General features: G+C 35.9%; 1 protein-coding gene across 2 annotated transcripts in view; it reads right to left on the bottom strand.

Moving 5' to 3' along the window:
• The window catches only part of PIK3C2G (phosphatidylinositol-4-phosphate 3-kinase catalytic subunit type 2 gamma), a 389,187-nt gene that overhangs the window by 293,403 nt on the left and 78,288 nt on the right, over positions 1-17,496 (bottom strand). For both annotated transcript variants that reach the window (XM_064284537.1, XM_064284535.1), the window contains exons 8-10: positions 11,038-11,160; positions 5,087-5,120; positions 1,521-1,716 (exon numbers count right to left, since the gene is read on the bottom strand). In XM_064284537.1, the coding sequence (XP_064140607.1) occupies positions 1,521-1,716; positions 5,087-5,120; positions 11,038-11,160 (353 nt within the window). The remainder of the gene's footprint in view (positions 1-1,520; positions 1,717-5,086; positions 5,121-11,037; positions 11,161-17,496) is intronic.

The following is a 17,496-nucleotide window of genomic DNA, read 5'->3' on the forward strand; positions in this document are numbered from 1 at the left end:
TAAATCATAAAACTGAACATCTGCGACCGAACGTCTGAGAATGATAATATCAGCAAATTATGCACTGCAATATATTACTAACAATAAAATGTAAAAAACAAAAAAATGGTCATAAGTGCCATTCATTGTAACTCAAATACATCCTAAGTTGGGAACTACCTGTATATGTACATATCAACCTCTATCTAACAATGTTCAGAAAGTGCTCTTACTATTTTCACTGTGCAATGAGGTGTTATATAGTAAATGAAAAAGAAAGAGTTGGATAGATTATGTATACAAATATGTGCTTTATTTTAAATCCAAACATGCACTTTACATTTACATACATATATTTATATACCCTCATGTGTGTATATACATATATGTACATGTTCTATGCTCTATTTATATAACTTATCTCTATTTACATGACTACACAGTTGTTCCATGTGAATTAAAATGAGTGTATATTGATGGTTAAAAATTTTAAGAAGACATTTGTCAAAGTAATGATTTATACTTCTAAATCCTTTAAAATTCTTCATAAAATTAAAAAGGAGAAAAAAGCATAAAACTATCTGTGAGTTCTAAAGAAATATAAAGAAGAGTGTGTGTATATATTTATTTATGTTTACAAGTAAAAATTCCTTTTTAAATGATTCTAGGAATATTTATACTCTTCAGTCGTTAAGTGAAAAAAAAAGTTTTTTTTTCACTTAACAAAAAAAGACCAATAATTCATCTTTTCACCAAAATCATTTCTTCCAGTTTTTCTTTGAGATGCTAAATACAGTAGTATAATAAATCCATTATTTTATTACTATTCTCTTATCAACCTTAAATAATTAAATTAGTATTCTTTATATATTTTAATCACATAAGGAATGTCAAGTGATCGTAAAATGTTGTTCTGTATTATCCCAGAAAATACTACATAATAGTCAATCTGAAATCCAACTTTACTTCATGTATAATTGTAGTTCATTTACACAGTAACTCAAATAATTCTCGGGTTATATCCACTTTACCAGAGTACTAACCTCAGAAAAATATCTACTACTCACAACTTCATGGGGATCAGAGTTACTTCTTTGTTTTTGTTGTTCCTGTTTTTATGTACTCTGTCTCTCTGTATATGTGTATACTTTCTCTCTCAGTATGTGAATACATGCTCTCTCTTACGCTCTCTCAATCCCAGCCCTCTCTCTTTTCTACTAATTGGCATTAGTCATTTAAACTCAAACATGAGGAAGAAAATTTTAAGAAAATCACTAAATAGGATAAGCAGTTTGTGTTTCTATAATGATATATTGGAAATAAACAGTTTTAATATGGAGAATGAGAGAAGTCTTAGGGAAAAGAAATATCTACTGGAAATCTAAACTTTAAAAAAAATGACTTTAAGAATAAGGAAAATTCTATGCTGATTAACTTCCAAATTTTATGAGGTAGTTAGCCCTACAAATAAGAAGACAAATTTTCTTCTAATTTGAAGCTATGGAAACATTAACGCTAGTCAAAAACCAACCAGCACTCACCTGTGCATCCAGGTCTCTGGAATGTTGTGAGCTGCGTACACTGTGAAGCTAAAATAGGAATCCAGGCCAGGGTTTACCCAGGAAATGCTTCCAGGGGCATTTACAGGCTGAAAATCTGTATAAAAACTACTACAATAGACATCAATTAGATGGTAGATGGACGTGGATAGCTCAGCTGTCACTTTTGCTATCAAGCCTAAGGGAAAAAAAGGATAGATATCGGGTCATTTGTGAAGGGCCATATTTATCATAAACCGTCAATTATGGCTTTGAAATTGCTTATAATAACATTTAAGTAAAATTTAATTAAAATGATCCTCAACTAACTGAAGTCAATTAGCCATCTGTGCCTTTCAATGAAGCCTTGGTTAGCTGCTAGTAGCGTAGGTATCAGTAGGCTTTACTACCTACAGCTGTATAAATTTTGGAAGTATGGCCTCTTAATCACAAATAAGAGCTTTTTGAATTATTAAGTTTACATTCTGATCAACTGTGAATTGCAGTATTTTTGTTCCTATTTATGATTCTTTAAAATTTAATTTTCAGACAAGTATTTTTTTCTATATAGCTTATAAGGACTTTAAACAAATCCCAACTAAAGAGTTAATTATAATAAATGTGATTAGGCTATGATATTTACCATTAGCTGAACACTAATCATATACATTGTGCTGATATAAAAACAGAATGATAATAGTATATGGTTGGGATCTGAAACAAGTTTGAAAAGAAATGAAATGGTTATGATGTTTAATGAAGCTCTTCTACATTAAAGGTATTCTTGAGTAAAGGGAATTTATTGATAATTCATAAAAATGACCTGTCATGAGGGAGGAAAATGAAGAAAAATGACTAGATATGGAGAATACTAATTTTCTTCTGGCACCTGAGTAGATGTTGAGAGAACAAGTAAGCACATCATTAGAAACTACGTTGTTAAGGTCAGTAGTGGTTTGATTCCAAAGAATGCTGACTCACGTCACTCAGTAACTGAGGCTTATTCAAATACATGCACTCCCTCATAAGTGTTTCTGCAAAATAAATTGTCTTTTGGTTTCTAGCTGTTTTGAAAAGAAAATAGTACACTTTAGTAGACTGCAGTCTTCCAGTGAGTAGGCATTTGGATACTTCAGGAAAAGAGATCAGCTTCAGTATGGAGCTTCTTCCCACATCATGCCCCTCAGTAGATATATCCATAATTAAACCTCTTTTGTTGTTGTTCAACACATGCAAGTATTCACTTAGTTCTTCATAAATTTGTACGAAACTTACAAGACAGCCAAATTTTACTTATTTGCTCTATTTCTCAAATTATGCCCTTTGTTGAAACCAGCCTGAGGGGACAAGCAGAGTGAAAAGAGCTCTAATTCTCTGAGAAATCAGCAATAGAAATTAATGAAGCAGAAGAGTAAGGCAGAATAAAAATAGTCTTAAAACAAGTCCCATCAAACTCTGAAGGCCAACCAATGGGGATTCTCCTGAACAACAGGAGGCCAGGAATTATAAATTTATGGAAGTATCTTGTTTCCTGACCTCTAAATTGTACTGCAGGTACTCTGAAGCAGGAAGCACAAAATTCTATTTAATAATTCCTAAACTTGATGTGTGCAAATGGATACACTTCTAAAATGGAACAGAAAATCGAGTCAAAGATCTTGATAATTCAAGCCCCAGCACATTTTAGAGGAGACTTTAATTATTTGGATAATTACTAAAACTTTACTTTTTTGTGCAGAAATACAATTCTTGGTTATATTTTCTTCTTTGAGATATGGAGAGAGGTGTGCTCATGCATGATCCTTTACTTCAGAACTCTAGATGAAGAATGTATTTTGAACATCATCAGCAATGTATTAAGGACTTAAGACACTGGGCTCAGTAGTGAAATATGGTAGAATAATATTTATCACAACTGATTTTACAGTGAAAAAAAGGCATAGTATCAAGAAATAGAAAAGTAAAGACAATATATATTCAATTAAAACTAATTAATTAGAATCTGCAATGATTTAGCATAAAATTTAAATCTGAGGGACTATTCCTGTGTTTTGTGGGATTGCATATTCAGACACAAAGCAATGTGGGGGAGGGGGCTTCATTCTAACATTCCTAATAGGGAGAAAGGGCCAATTTCATGCAGGCATACCTCCAGCTTGTCCTCTCCCCATACTACCACCCAGATTCTGTGTCAGCAATATTGTCTGTGTCCTTCCTCACACTTTCTGTCTTGTGTCTGGGGCTTTACGAATGCCTGGAACATGGATTTTTGTACCAGTACAGGTTTTTCTCCATACTTTGGCCACCCCATTATCATCTGTGATGTGAGGTGAGGAATTTCTCAAATACAATTGAATAAGTCACCATTTGAAGTGTGCAAAGATACTGAAAGACTATCTTTCTGTGCATAACTTGTGGCTGAAATATTTAAGGGTATGAGGGCAGGTCAGGTTAACAGTTGTGCTCCATTGCCACCACTGAATCCAAGGGTGTCAGTTCACCATCTGTGAGTCAGATAGTTTCCCTGAAGATAGGCAAAGAGTGTGCCTATGCTAAGAAGCCCTGGTGGTGCGGTGGGTACAAGAGTTCGGTTGCTAACCAAAAAGTCAGTGGTTCAGTTTTACTGAAGAAGCTCTGGTGGTGCAGTGGTTAAGAGCTGAGCCACTAACCAAAAGGTCGGGAGTTCAAATCCATAGTTGCGCCTTGGAAACCCTATGGGGCAGTTCTACTCTCTCCTATAGGATCTATGAGTCTGACTCAACAGCGATGGGTCATAGGGTCACCATGTGTTGGGACTGGCTTGAGGGCAGTGGGCTTGGTTTTTGGGTTTTGTTCCCATGCTGAATACCATCCACCTGTGCTAACACCACCACTGACTACACCCTGAACATTAAACACCATCATATCTTTTATGTGGATTAGGAGAGCTGAGATGTAAAGAATTTAGTTGTCTAAGATCACAGAGTTAAAAAGTGGCAGAGTTGATATTCAAAACCATTTCTGCCTGATTCCAAAGGTCAGGCTCTTTGCTCTGTATGAGTCTGTCACCATCCACCATCTTCTCTAAAAGCAAAGTCCTCTTATGGTCTGCGGTTTTGTAGACTCAGACCCTCTGTAAATACTAATTATTCTAGAACCTAATTCTCTTACCTGCTATGTTAGATTGCTCTTTCAAGTAGAGTTTGAATTTTACTTTGAAATCAGTGACTTCAGAGGCAGATATCTGATACTTTGTTATTTTCTATATCAAAATACAGTTAGCCAAATAATAACATTCTGCTGTCGTTTTGGGATGGTTATAAGCATATTTTCAGGTATATAATTTTTAAAGATCTTCTGACTTTTCTTTCTTTATTTTAATTCCAGGTCAAAATTTTAGAATAGAGTGTGGTAGTTCACTTATTATGTACTTCCAAAAGTAGAAAGGGTTTTAACAAAGCATTTTTGCTCTCAAAAAGTATTTAATATGCGTGTATATGAGATTGTAGAACCATAATATTCAGATGAAAAATTGAAAAAATTGGGTCTATTTTTTCCCTTTTTTACATTTGTGTACATGTGTGTTTTACCTTTTGTTGAAGTCTCTGAGTTTTGATGCAAATCCTGAAAAAGAAAAATGGGTGCAAAAACACACTCGTTATTCATAAAGCAAATTTACAAAACAATCAAACCTGTAATATTCAGATTTTAAACACTGAAATTTCTCTGGCCCAGTGAAAAGGCAAAACATTTCTTGGTGCCTTACCTCAATTTTGCTTATTAAATGAAGAAAATCTAAATTGTAAGAGAAAAAACTTTTGCGAAGGTTGTGATGAACAATCTTGGTTGATTTTTAAAAAAAGAAATTTGTAAGAAGAGCTCCAATTTTTTCAGTATTATTTCAGCAGTTCTATTGATATTACCTCAGCTCAATCCCCATTTCATGACACTAACTAATCCTTTGTTACAAGTACATTTCTAATTTTCTTTGCTTAGTATATGTCCAGTTCTTATCATCAAGAGTCACTCAGATGCAGACTTTGGGCAGCACTGAAAAGAGGGCTGGATGGGAGTGGGCAACACCATACAGATTCCTCATAGTTTCACTTCTTTCTTTTTTTAGAGAATTTAAAAAATACTGGTAGTCTAATGCTTAGGGAAAATAATACACCTTGTATCATATCCTGAATTAAAAAACATAATCAGAAATTTTATTTTTTGTTATCAATAAAGTAATTTTTGTCGTTATTTAAGTTTATGTCCATTAATATGATGGTTTCACTTATTTTTATCTTGGTTGGAAGCCTAGAATTCTTTGGTGGTTTAGGATTTGATAGTTATAACTTCATTGTCTTGAAAACAATATAAAGCCATCCACAGATTCACTAAAAGTAAGATTTCGGTCCAAAAGAACATTCAATTTTCTTACAACATCTGCTTTAATTGGCTCTTAATTTCTTAAAATTTTGCTTTAAGAAGTTTGCTTTTAAGGTGAACCAATTAATTAAAAGCCAGATCTCTCAAACAGTAAATTAGGGAACGGCTGTTTTCCTATAACAAAGAATTTGCTGTAAAAAGAATTTGCTTTAGAAAGGGGAAATTTATATCATATTTAAAATTTGAATAAATGAGTATATAGCTTTTCCCTTAAAAGCATCAGACACATGACTTTTCAGAATCATTTATGTTAGGCAAATATTGCAGCTGAGTAGGGTTACAGCCTCTTGACTTAACAACGACACATTAGAGCTTCACCTTATTAAAGATGTTAGTTAGCCAGACTTAGCTAGAATTCAATTTATTCAGCAATATAGGTTTGTATTATAAAATCATCATGGCATTCACTACGCCACAATGCAAAAGTCATATTTTTCATTTTGTTGTTCATTTATTGTGTGAGCACTTAATGGAAATATATTATGTGAGCTTCTGGAATGTAGTTTAAAGGATGGAAAATTGTTTCCAGTGCTGGGTGGGAACATGAACTGAAGTATAGCTGCATGTGTGATATAATTCTTTATCTAGCCAGAACTTATATTTAGTAAATACCTAATTTCTTCTCCGTAAGGCAGGAAATAGTCTCTTGCAAGTTGACCAAAATGTAGTCAAGAAAAAGGAAAGCTGCTCAAATTTCAGAATTTGTTGGCAGAAGACCTCTATTTCTCAGTCTTTACTTTTAGGTTCAGAGTGGGTGGACAGACTGAATTACTTTGGCATTGTTAACTGAGTTGAGTATTGCATAAATTCTGTAAAATATATTTATTACTTGTGCCAGTGATTGTATATAGCTGGGGTACTGTTAAGTTCTAGGGGAAGAAGAGATGAACAGAAAAGTACAAATGCAGATAACATAGAATAAGTGAACTTTTAAAGTCTTCCCAAAATAACTAGGATGTTTTTCGAGGGCAACTGAATTATCAGTTTTGGTCACTGACACATATTAAATAAAACTGATAACTGTCAACTCTTCTTTTTTCTTTTCATTTCCATGCATGACAATTATCTCAGTTTTATCAAAATACAAGATAACTAAATATACACATGATTACACAAACTACAAAATATTATACACTGTTTAGTGCTTATAACGACAGAGAGATGTGAAATGTGAATACGAACTTTTCTTCAGCACTGTAACTGTTCATAGCTTTCCTAAGACAAATATAATTTCTGCATGAAGGGATTACTTGGCTTCAGATAGAAAGTTCAATATTTCTGTGAAAAATTGGCATTTTTGTACATTCCTTTAGGGAGTTTCAGAAAATGAGCATTTTGAGGTTAAAGCTCTTTATATGTAGTAATAGTTTAGTATTATTTGAAGTGCTTCATCCTGAAATTAGACTTGCCTCATTCTTTGACCATTTATTTCTACTGATCCACCAACAGCTGAATGTAAATTTAGAAAACTACCAAGCAGTCTTAACAGAGGGAAGACACATGTCCACATTTGTACACCTGGCCTCCTCCTCTGGCGATGCCTCACATTTGTGATGAGGCAGGCTATCATCATGGCAGGAGATAATGGGCACCTAACTGGTGCCTGTGTGGATTCAAACCCTCATCTTGACCTAATGGGGAAGGTTCCCAAAAACTACAGCCAACACCATCCACACCAATGATTCTCATTGATTACACTATTATCTGGGCCATTTTTAACACTTTTAATTTTCCCAAAGATACCCTGGTGGCCAAGTGGTTAAGAGCTCAGCTGCTATGCTAACCAAAAGGCTGGTAGTTCGAATCCACCAGCCGCTCCTTGGAAACCCTACGGCGAAGTTGTACTCTGTTCTACGGGGTTACTGTGAGTTGGAATTGACTAGATGGCAACGAGTTTTGGTTTAGAATTCTCCCAAGAGCCCTGTAAATTATGTTTTATTTATTTATTTATTTTTTCTTTAGAGATGAGGAAAACTGAAACTCAGAGAAGTGAATTAATTTTCCAAAAGAGTACCAGTCAGAAAGTGGTAGATTTTGAATCATCGTTTGTATGACTCTAAATCTCAACTCCTTTGTATTTTAATATAAACCTTAGTTACTTGTAATGTCTCCAAAATGTGATAATCTAGGAGAAATTATTTGCTTGTGAAGAGTTAATTCTTACTACCTTGCTATCCTGACTTAACTTCAGCTATTAGAAGGCTCTTCCTCAGCAATATCTAGTTCACAAGTTTTTGAGTTCACCACAAATATGTATATATTTTTGAAATCATTTTGGTCGTATACCTTTCAAGATTATGGTATAATTTTTCCACTCTAACACAAAATAGAAACATATAATCAGATTAAATGTGATCCCATCAGGTTTCTTAGCTTGTCATCATTTGTGAAATTCATAGATCTTAATATCCACACACACAAATAGTACTGGAAATTACATAATCATTTCATTTTCAAAATTCTCCTTTGCTAATTGGAGGGCATTAAGGAAGATTTAGGGAAATAAACACACATCTGTCTCAGACACTGAATTTGGGGATTTATTGATACATTATAAAACTTCGATTTCTTCAATGTTTTGTGTTTTTAGTTTTAAACCATTGATTATCTTTAAAATCTCTTGCTCCTTAAACCAAATTACTGGGCTGAGGGTTGGAGACCACGGTCTCAGGGAACATCTGGCTCAACTGGCATAACATAATTTTTAAGAAAATGTTCTACATCCTACTTTGGTGAGTAGCATCTTGTGACTTAAAAGCTTGTGAACAGCCATCTAAGATTCTTCATTGGTCCCACCCCATCTGAAGCAAGGGAGAATGAAGAACACCATAGACACAAAGAAAAGATTAGTCCAAAGGACTAATGGACCACAACTACCACAGCCTCCAGCAGACTGAGTCCAGCACAACTAGACGGTACCCAGCTACTACCACTGACTGCTCTGACAGGGATCATAATAGAGGGTCCTGGAAGAGTTGGGGAAAAATGTATAACAAAATTCTAACATACGAAAAAAAAAAAAAGACCAGACTTATTGGTCTGGCAGAGACTGGAGAAATCCCAAGAGTATGGCCCCTGGACACCCTTACAGCTAAGTATGAAGTCACTCCTGACGCTCATCCTTTAGCCAAAGATTAGATAGGCCCATAAAAAAAAAAACAAGCTGTGGTGTGATTAATTACTTTTATATGTGGCCTTTCTAGCCATGATCTTATAACTCCCGCCCAGGTGATTCAGCAGGGCTGTATGATAGGGTAATTGTGGCCCACCAAAGGGATTGGTCAGTTTTGCTTTTAAACACAAAAGGAATAATTAAAAAAAAAAAGTAGAAATTAAAAAAATAAAAATCTATTACTCCTCAGACTCACCCACCATCACTGTTCAGGTAATATAAATACAGTATTTGAATTTCTATAGTCATTATCACTGCCTAACAATTCATACAAAACAAGATCTTATAAAACGAAAACATAGAAAGTCCAACATTAAGAAATTACTGATTTTTTAAATAGCTTCTCACTTATTTGAAATAACAAGCAGTACACACAATGATTTATATATAACCATCTGACTGTGTATTTTTTAAATCAATCTTTTTTAAAATTTTGAGGTGGGCATATTCAAGATAAAGTCATCTCTGCTTTTCCTTTCCAGTAGATAGGGAATCCATGTAACTACTCTCTCGTACGAAGTTTTACATATACTGGGGTATGAATAGGGGCCTGGGTTCAAATTTTTGCCACTTATTAATCTCTATAGGCTAGCTCTCTAAGCATCAGATTTTAATATGTAAAATCATCATTAAAATACCAACTTCATGGCATTGATGTAAGGATAAAATAAAAGTTAAATTAAATGAGGAAACTCTATGGGGCAGTTCTACTCCGTCCTATGGGTTCGCTATGAGTCGGAATCAACTCGAGGGCACTGGGTTTTGGTAATATACATGTAAAATTATTTTATATGTTTCAGTGTATTATAAAGTATTAGTTATTATTACTATTTGGAGTCCCTGGGTGGTGCAAACAGTTAATGCGTGTGACTACTGAGAGACTGGTGGTTCAAATCCACCCCTTCAAGAAGAAAGGCTTGGAGATCCACTTCCAAAAAATCAGCCATTGAAAACCCTTTGGAGCACAGTTCTATTATGGCACACCTGAGGTTGCCATGAGTCCAAATCATCTCAGTGGCAACTCGTTATTACTGCATATATCTTTCTACATTAACTGTTGTCGATTCTAACTCACAGCAACCCAACAGGACAGAGTAGAACTGCCCACATAGGGTTTCCAAGGTTGTAAATCTTTACCAAAGCAGACAGCCACATCCTTCTCCCATGGCACTGAGCCACCAATGCTCCTTTTTTCTGCTCTACCACCTGTTAAACTAATAATAAGAATGAATGTATTCATTGTGGCTGAATTTCCTAATCTTTTTCTTGGGCAATAATCACATCTGTAATGCTAAGTCAGAAATTGTGTACACGGCTAATTCCGGAAACCAAAAAAAACAAACCCATTGGTGTTGAGTCAATCCTGACTCATAGTGACCCTACAGGACAGAGTAGAGCCACCCTATAGGGTTTCCAAGGAGCACCTGGTGGATTTGAACCATTGACCTTTAGGTTAGCAGCCATAGCACTTAACCACTATGCCACTAGGGTTTCCAATTTGGTAAAGGTACCACAAAAACTGATCTCTTCTTTATTTCCTATGTATATGATTGTTCACATGCATGAACACTTACACCTGCATACACCGGGGCACTTGAGAATCATCAATAGGCTATACAAACATTTGCATGTAGACGTGATGCTAAGCACATTCATCTGCATAGGATTTCAGTTTCGCTTAGAAGTTATACTGTAGTTACAAAGTTCAGATGTGTCAGAATTTGCCTATTAATTTAACTAAATCCATTTGATATAATGAAATCAAATTGCTACTACCCACAAATGACTAAAGTATATTCTATGTACACACATAAACATACACATGTAGATAGCCTTTAGTCTAAAGTCTTTCACTCTGCTTCCTTGATTATTGAACTCGTGTTTAAAATAATTACTAAAACCCATACTGTGCAATAAATAAGGGTTACTTACCTTTGCTTTTCTCTGAAGAATTAGATTTAGTTTATTTACTGCATCTGTAATTTGTTTGGTTTCCACACATCCGAGAACACCACATATGTTTCTAACTTCTTCAATAATGCTATCCACATTTTGCTGTAGATGACAAGATTCACATCTTACTGTTGTTGACATTGTGAGGACACTAATTTATCTTCAAATTCTCTCTCTTTCAAGATAATGAAATTAAATAAAATGTGGTTACTTGCTTTTATTTAAAAAGAAGGTTCTCGAGACTCTGGTTGTCAGTGGCCCTATCCACAATTTGCATTGAGTGAATAGTCAAAACTAAGAACTACTAAAATTGTATGTATGAACTCTGGATTCCCTGATGGCACAAACAGGTAAGCACTTGACTACCAACTGAAAGGGTGGTGGTTTAAACTCACCCAGAGTCACTGTCATAGATTGAATTATGTCCCCCAAAAATGTATGTAACAATTTGGCTGGGTCATGATCCCCAGTATTGTGTGGCTGTTTTCATTTTGTGATTGTAATTTTATGTTAAAGAGGACTACGGTGGGAATGTAACACCCTTACCCAGGCCATGTCCCGGATCCAAGGTAAAGGGAGTTTCTCTGGGGTGTGGCCTGCACCACGTTTTATCTCTCAAGAGATAAAAAGGAAAGAGAAATGAGTAGAGAGGGGTGACCACACCACCAAGAAAGCAGCACTGGGAGCAGAGTGTGCCCTTTGGAACTGAGGTTCCTGCACTGAGATGCTCCTAGATCAAGGGAAGATTGATGACAAGGACCTTCCTCCAGAGCCGACAGAGAGAGAAAGCCTTCTCTTGGAGATGACACCCTGAATTTGGACTTGTAGCCTACTAAACAGTGAGAGAATAAATTTCTCTTTGTTAAAGCCATCCACTTGTGGTATTTCTGTTATAGCAGCACAAGATGACTAAGACAGACACCTCAGAAGAAAGACTTGGTGATACACTTCCAGCCACAGCCATGAAAACCCCATGGAGCAGTTCTACTCTGTAATACATGGGGTTGCCATGAGTTGATGTCAACTTGACAGCAATTGGTTTATTTTTGTTTTGCTTTGGTTTGTTTTGACATGAGCTTTGGTTTAACATTACCTATTTTAAAATAAAATAAGAGAGACAGAGAAAGTGTGAGAGTGGGAAACTCAGCTGAGACAAAGTCTGTAGTTTCTACAAAATACTTTGAAAGGAGGCAGCTGACTGTAGACACATGCAGAGTTTTCAAATGCATCTGTTTCTGGAATCAGTGTACAGGAGAAAAAAAACTTATTAAAAATCGAATTCACACTGGGGTTCAGAACAAACTGGGGTAGATGGTATAGAGGTGTTTGTTATTTATCTAAAGGTCTTGTCCTTGAAGCAACCAATGTTTCCCAAAAATCACTGACTACAAGTATATTCTACAGTAATGACCAACTTTTCTGAAAATTGCCAACTGCACTTAAGATAGTTATACACAGATTTTACGCTCACAGTTCTAAGAGATTTTCTTTAGTCTTCTAGATCTCAGCTTTAAACATGTTCTTAAATAAGCTTTGAATAAAAAAGAAAATCTGTTCTATTTGACCTACACTTTTTTTTGTACTGTCCTTAACTATGGTGAGAAATATCTTTCTTCCTCAGGTCCGTGCTAATCATCTCTCACTGTACAATATTTCTATGTACTTTGTATACATAGTAAAAATGGTGGCTTTTCAAAAAATGTTAACTCTGTCACCAGAGCCACAGTCATTCCAATGGAAATTGTTGTTGTTAGGTGTCGTTGAGTTGGCTCCAACTCACAGCAACCCTATGTACAACAGAACAAAACACTCCCCACTCCTGCACCATCCTCACAATCATCGTTATACTTCAGCCCATTGTTGCAGCCACTATATCAGTCCATCTCGTTGGGGGTCTTCCTCTTTTTTGCTGATTTCTACTTTACCAAGAATGATGTCCTTCTCCAGGGACTGTTCCCTCCTGCCAACATACCCAAAGTATGTGAGATGTAGTAATGGAGATTAGAAGAATTTATTTCAAGAAGAGATAGAGAAAAACACTTTTTTTTTTTCACACACAGGTATGGATTCACAACATAAAAATATTTTAATTCTAGCTGGAAGCAACCAAGATGTCCATCAACGGACGAATGGGTAAATAAATTGTGGTATATTCACACAATGGAATACTACGCATCGATAAAGAACAGTGACGAATCTCTGAAACATTTCATAACATGGAGGAATCTGGAAGGCATTATGCTGAGCGAAATGAGTCAGTTGCAAAAGGACAAATATTGTATAAGACCACTATTATAAGATCTTGAGGAATAGAAAAAATGGAAAAGAACACATACTTTTGTGGTTACAAAGGGGGGAGGGAGGGAGGGAGGGAGGGAGAGGGCTTTTTATTGATCAATCTGTAGATGGGAACTGCTTTGGGTGAAGGGAAAGACAACACTCAAAACAAGGAAGGTCAGCCTAATTGGACAGGATTAAAAGTAAAGAGGTTTCCGAGATAAAATGAAAGCTTCAAAGGATAGCGAAGCAGGGGCTGGGGTCTGGGGAACTTGGTTTGAGAGGACTTCTAAATCAATGGGCAAAATAATTCTATTATGAAAACACTCTGCATCCCACTTTGAATTGTGGCACCTGGGGTCCTAAATGCCAACAAGCAGCCATCTAAAATACATTAATTGGTCTCAACCCACCGGGAGCAAAGGCAAAGGAAGAACACCAAGGTCACACGACAACTAAGAACCCAAGAGACAGAAAGGGCCACTTGAACCAGAGACCTACAATATCCTGAGACCAGAAGAACAAGTTGGTGCCCGGCCACAATCGATGTCTGCCCTGTCAGGGAGCACAAGAGACAACTCCTGAGGGAGCAGGAGACCAATGGGATACAGACCCCAAATTCTCATTAAAAGACCACACCTAATGGTATGATTGCGACTAGAGGAATCCCAGAGACAATGCTCCCCAGAACTTCTGATGGCACAGGACAGGAACCAACCCCGAAGACAAATCATCAGGCATGAAAAGGACTGGTCAGTGGGGGGGAGAGAGATACTGATGAAGAGCGAGCTAATTAAATCAGGTGGTCACGGGAGAGTGTGTTGGCAACTCTTGACTGGAGGGGGGATGGGAAGATAGAGAGAGATGGAAGAAGGTAAAATTGGCACGAAACGAGAGACTGTAAGGGCTGACTCAATAGGGGGAGAGCAAGTGGGAGAAGGGAGTAAGATGTATGTAAACCTACATGTGACAGACTGATTGGAATGGTAAATGTTCACTTGAAGCTTAATAAAAATTTAAAAAAAAAAAAAAAAAAAAAATATTTTAATTCTTACCCTAGGTATTTTCTTAACAAAACATCAATATGAGGACATGACACAAATAATATATTAGTGAGGAACCATTCTGCCACTTTCTTGGGAAGCCAAGACTTTTGCTTATGTTGTCAACAAGTGTTACATGTGATTTTGCAAAATCTAGGAAGAATAGTTAATTAATTTTATGAAAGACATAATCAGGATTCCAGGAAAAACAGATGAGTAATTCATATAAAAAAAAGTCAGCTGTTTATGTGTGAACTCTATCTATGTGAGTCAACATGTGGCTGACAGAAGTTCTATTTCATTATTAAATCGAATCAAAAGACATATATTCTCCATAAAAGGAAAGTTAAATTACCACCACATTTTCTTTTATATAATCTGAACTGGAGTTTAGTTTTGGGCACCACATTTAAGACTGAATTTGACAAATAGAACTTTGCCAGAGAGCAACTGGGCTATTCGTGTGCTCAGTCTGTACAGCATAAAAAAAATAGTAGGTAATATTTTCAGCTCTGCAGTCAGATTCTCTGTGTTCAAATTGTGGTGCTTCCCCTTTCTATCTGTGACCATCATCATGTTATCTAACCTTCATGTGGCAACAGTAATAGTTACTTATAGGGTTGTTGTAAAGATCAAACAAGAAAAATGTGCCTGGCAGGGAATAAGGGTTAAATTTTAAAGGTTAATTACTATTTATCCATTCACCCAGATTTTTCAGTTTTTAAGAGAAATTATAAATTAACTCAAAATTAAAAAGTTATAAACCTGAGAGACGTACATATTAAGTGCTATGTTTCTTTTTTCATAGATACATTGTGAGCAGGTATGTGATATATATGAATTTGTAAAAATCCATAAATATTACTAATTTAAATGCAAATGTGGGTAGTTGGTTTCAAACATTCAGTAGCTAATACAGTCACCTACTATTCCAGCCTTGTAGAATTTCTTATCTAGATTAGGTTATTCATGTGATTTATCTCATTTAATCTTCCCAGTAATTCTGAAAGATAAATATTATTATATTCTTTTTATTCATGATTCACAGATTGCTAGAAAAGATAACGTGAAATATTTTGCTATCAGAAATAACTTCATGATTAATTAGATATGTGGGACAACAGAAAGGATGAATTTAATATGATTCCAAAATTTCATACCTCGAAAACCAACAAGACAGGGTGTTATTAATTATAGTAAGAAACACAGGGAAAATGGGAAGATTTTTGTAGGGATTATGATAAATTAATATTTTGATACACTGAGCTTGAGCTGACAAGGAGACAACTAGGTAGATGTAGCCTTCAGACAGTGGAAATTCAATGTGGTTCTAGCCCTAGTAATAGTTGGATGAAAAAACATATACACCCTACACATACATACACACATATACACTCAAATAAACACTTAGATGAACTAGAAGGAAAAAATGTAAATGCATAGCTTAGCTGAAAACAGAGATAGGATAAATTTCTGGGTGACAAGAACTTAAAGAGAAAACTTAAAGCTTGAGCAGGAACTTCAACATTGATGCTGCAATAGCTTGGGGGAAATATCAGACTAGATTTGGGCCCTAGGGCCTACAGGTTGGTGTTTAATACTCACGTTAGGACAGGCCCCGAAATCTCAGGGCTACACAAGCTGGTGGAGGTAGGGAAAAGGGCAGAGCTAGAACTAAGATCTCTGAACAAATCCCTGGCCTTGGATAGATCTCCCCCTGAAAAGGGCAGGAGAAGAAAAAACTAGACCCATGAGCTTCTCTCCATCCCAGGGGCTCTGAGTGAAGAAAATGAATTCCCTGAAAAACCCTCAGCCTATAATATATGTGGCTGTGGAATATTAATTTACATTACCCACAGGATGAATTTGCATTAAAAATGGTGCTAGACTATTATGATTATTTTGGCCCCAGGCAGAAACAAATACAAAAGAGCTTTATAGAAACACTTTTTTAACTCAAAACCGTGGAGTTTTTCCCCCAAAACACACACACGCCCTGACTGGACAGAAATAATTAGCTAAAAAGCTACAAATTTTAAGAGGCTAATCCACTATATGAGAGTCTACAGACACAGCACACAGTAGATTTAGCACTCAACTTCAAGAAAGATCAAAGCTAGGTTTGGTCATCATTTTCATAGAGATGATACGTGGCCAAGAATTTGAATATGATTGTCCAAAGAGAGCATATAGATAGAAGAAAGAAAAATTGAAAGCTGGGCATGTCATATTTCAGAAAATCTAATATTTGAATGACAGAGTAGGAGGTTTGGGCCAGCAATGGAGAACTTAGAGTATGGAGACATAAGCTATAAGCCTACAGCTTAATGCCAAAAACCAAACCCGCTGGCGCAGAGTCAATTCCAACACACAGCTGCCCTATAGGAAGAGCAGAACTGCCCTCTAGGGTTTCCAAGGTTGTAAATCTTTACAGAAGCAGATGCTGCATCTTTCTCCATCTTTCTGCCACAAAGCAGCTGGTGATTCAAAACCAAATGCTTAATTATTGAGCCACCAGGGCTTCTCACAGTTTAATGGGCATCAACTAAGAGATGGTTGATGGCACTAGGGAAAAAAAGGAGAAAAAGGAAATATCATAACCATTTTCAAGTATCTGACGCCCTGTGAGGTGAAAAGGGGTTTAGATTTACCATACATAGCTCTGGAATGATATATCAGAACAAGTGATTTACAAATACAGAGAAGTTCGTTTGGCTCAATATGAGAAAGTATTTGTAAAAGCTATTCCTCCAAAAATCGAGTAGGCTGCCTTATGAGTAGAGAGTTCCTCCACACTATAGGTATGTGAACAATCAGGAATATTTACAGGAGATTTTTGCATTGCATAGGGATTGGGCTAGGCTATCTCTAAATTTTTTCTAACTATGACTCTTTAGGTTAATGAAGACCGATAACAATGCTGTGATATTATTTTATGTGTTACATCATTTTACTCAATATTTCATTTGCCATAGACTTTGAAGGAGCAACGTTCTAATACATTAGATATTAAGCAGCATACCTAAAAAGTATTTTGTACATTGGAAAAGGCTGAGGACAAACTTTTTTTATGTGTATTTTTCTGGAAAAACAAAACAATGCAAAACAGCATGATTTT

The sequence above is a fragment of the Loxodonta africana genome, chromosome 4, assembly GCF_030014295.1.
Source record: "Loxodonta africana isolate mLoxAfr1 chromosome 4, mLoxAfr1.hap2, whole genome shotgun sequence".
Taxonomy (NCBI): domain Eukaryota; kingdom Metazoa; phylum Chordata; class Mammalia; order Proboscidea; family Elephantidae; genus Loxodonta; species Loxodonta africana.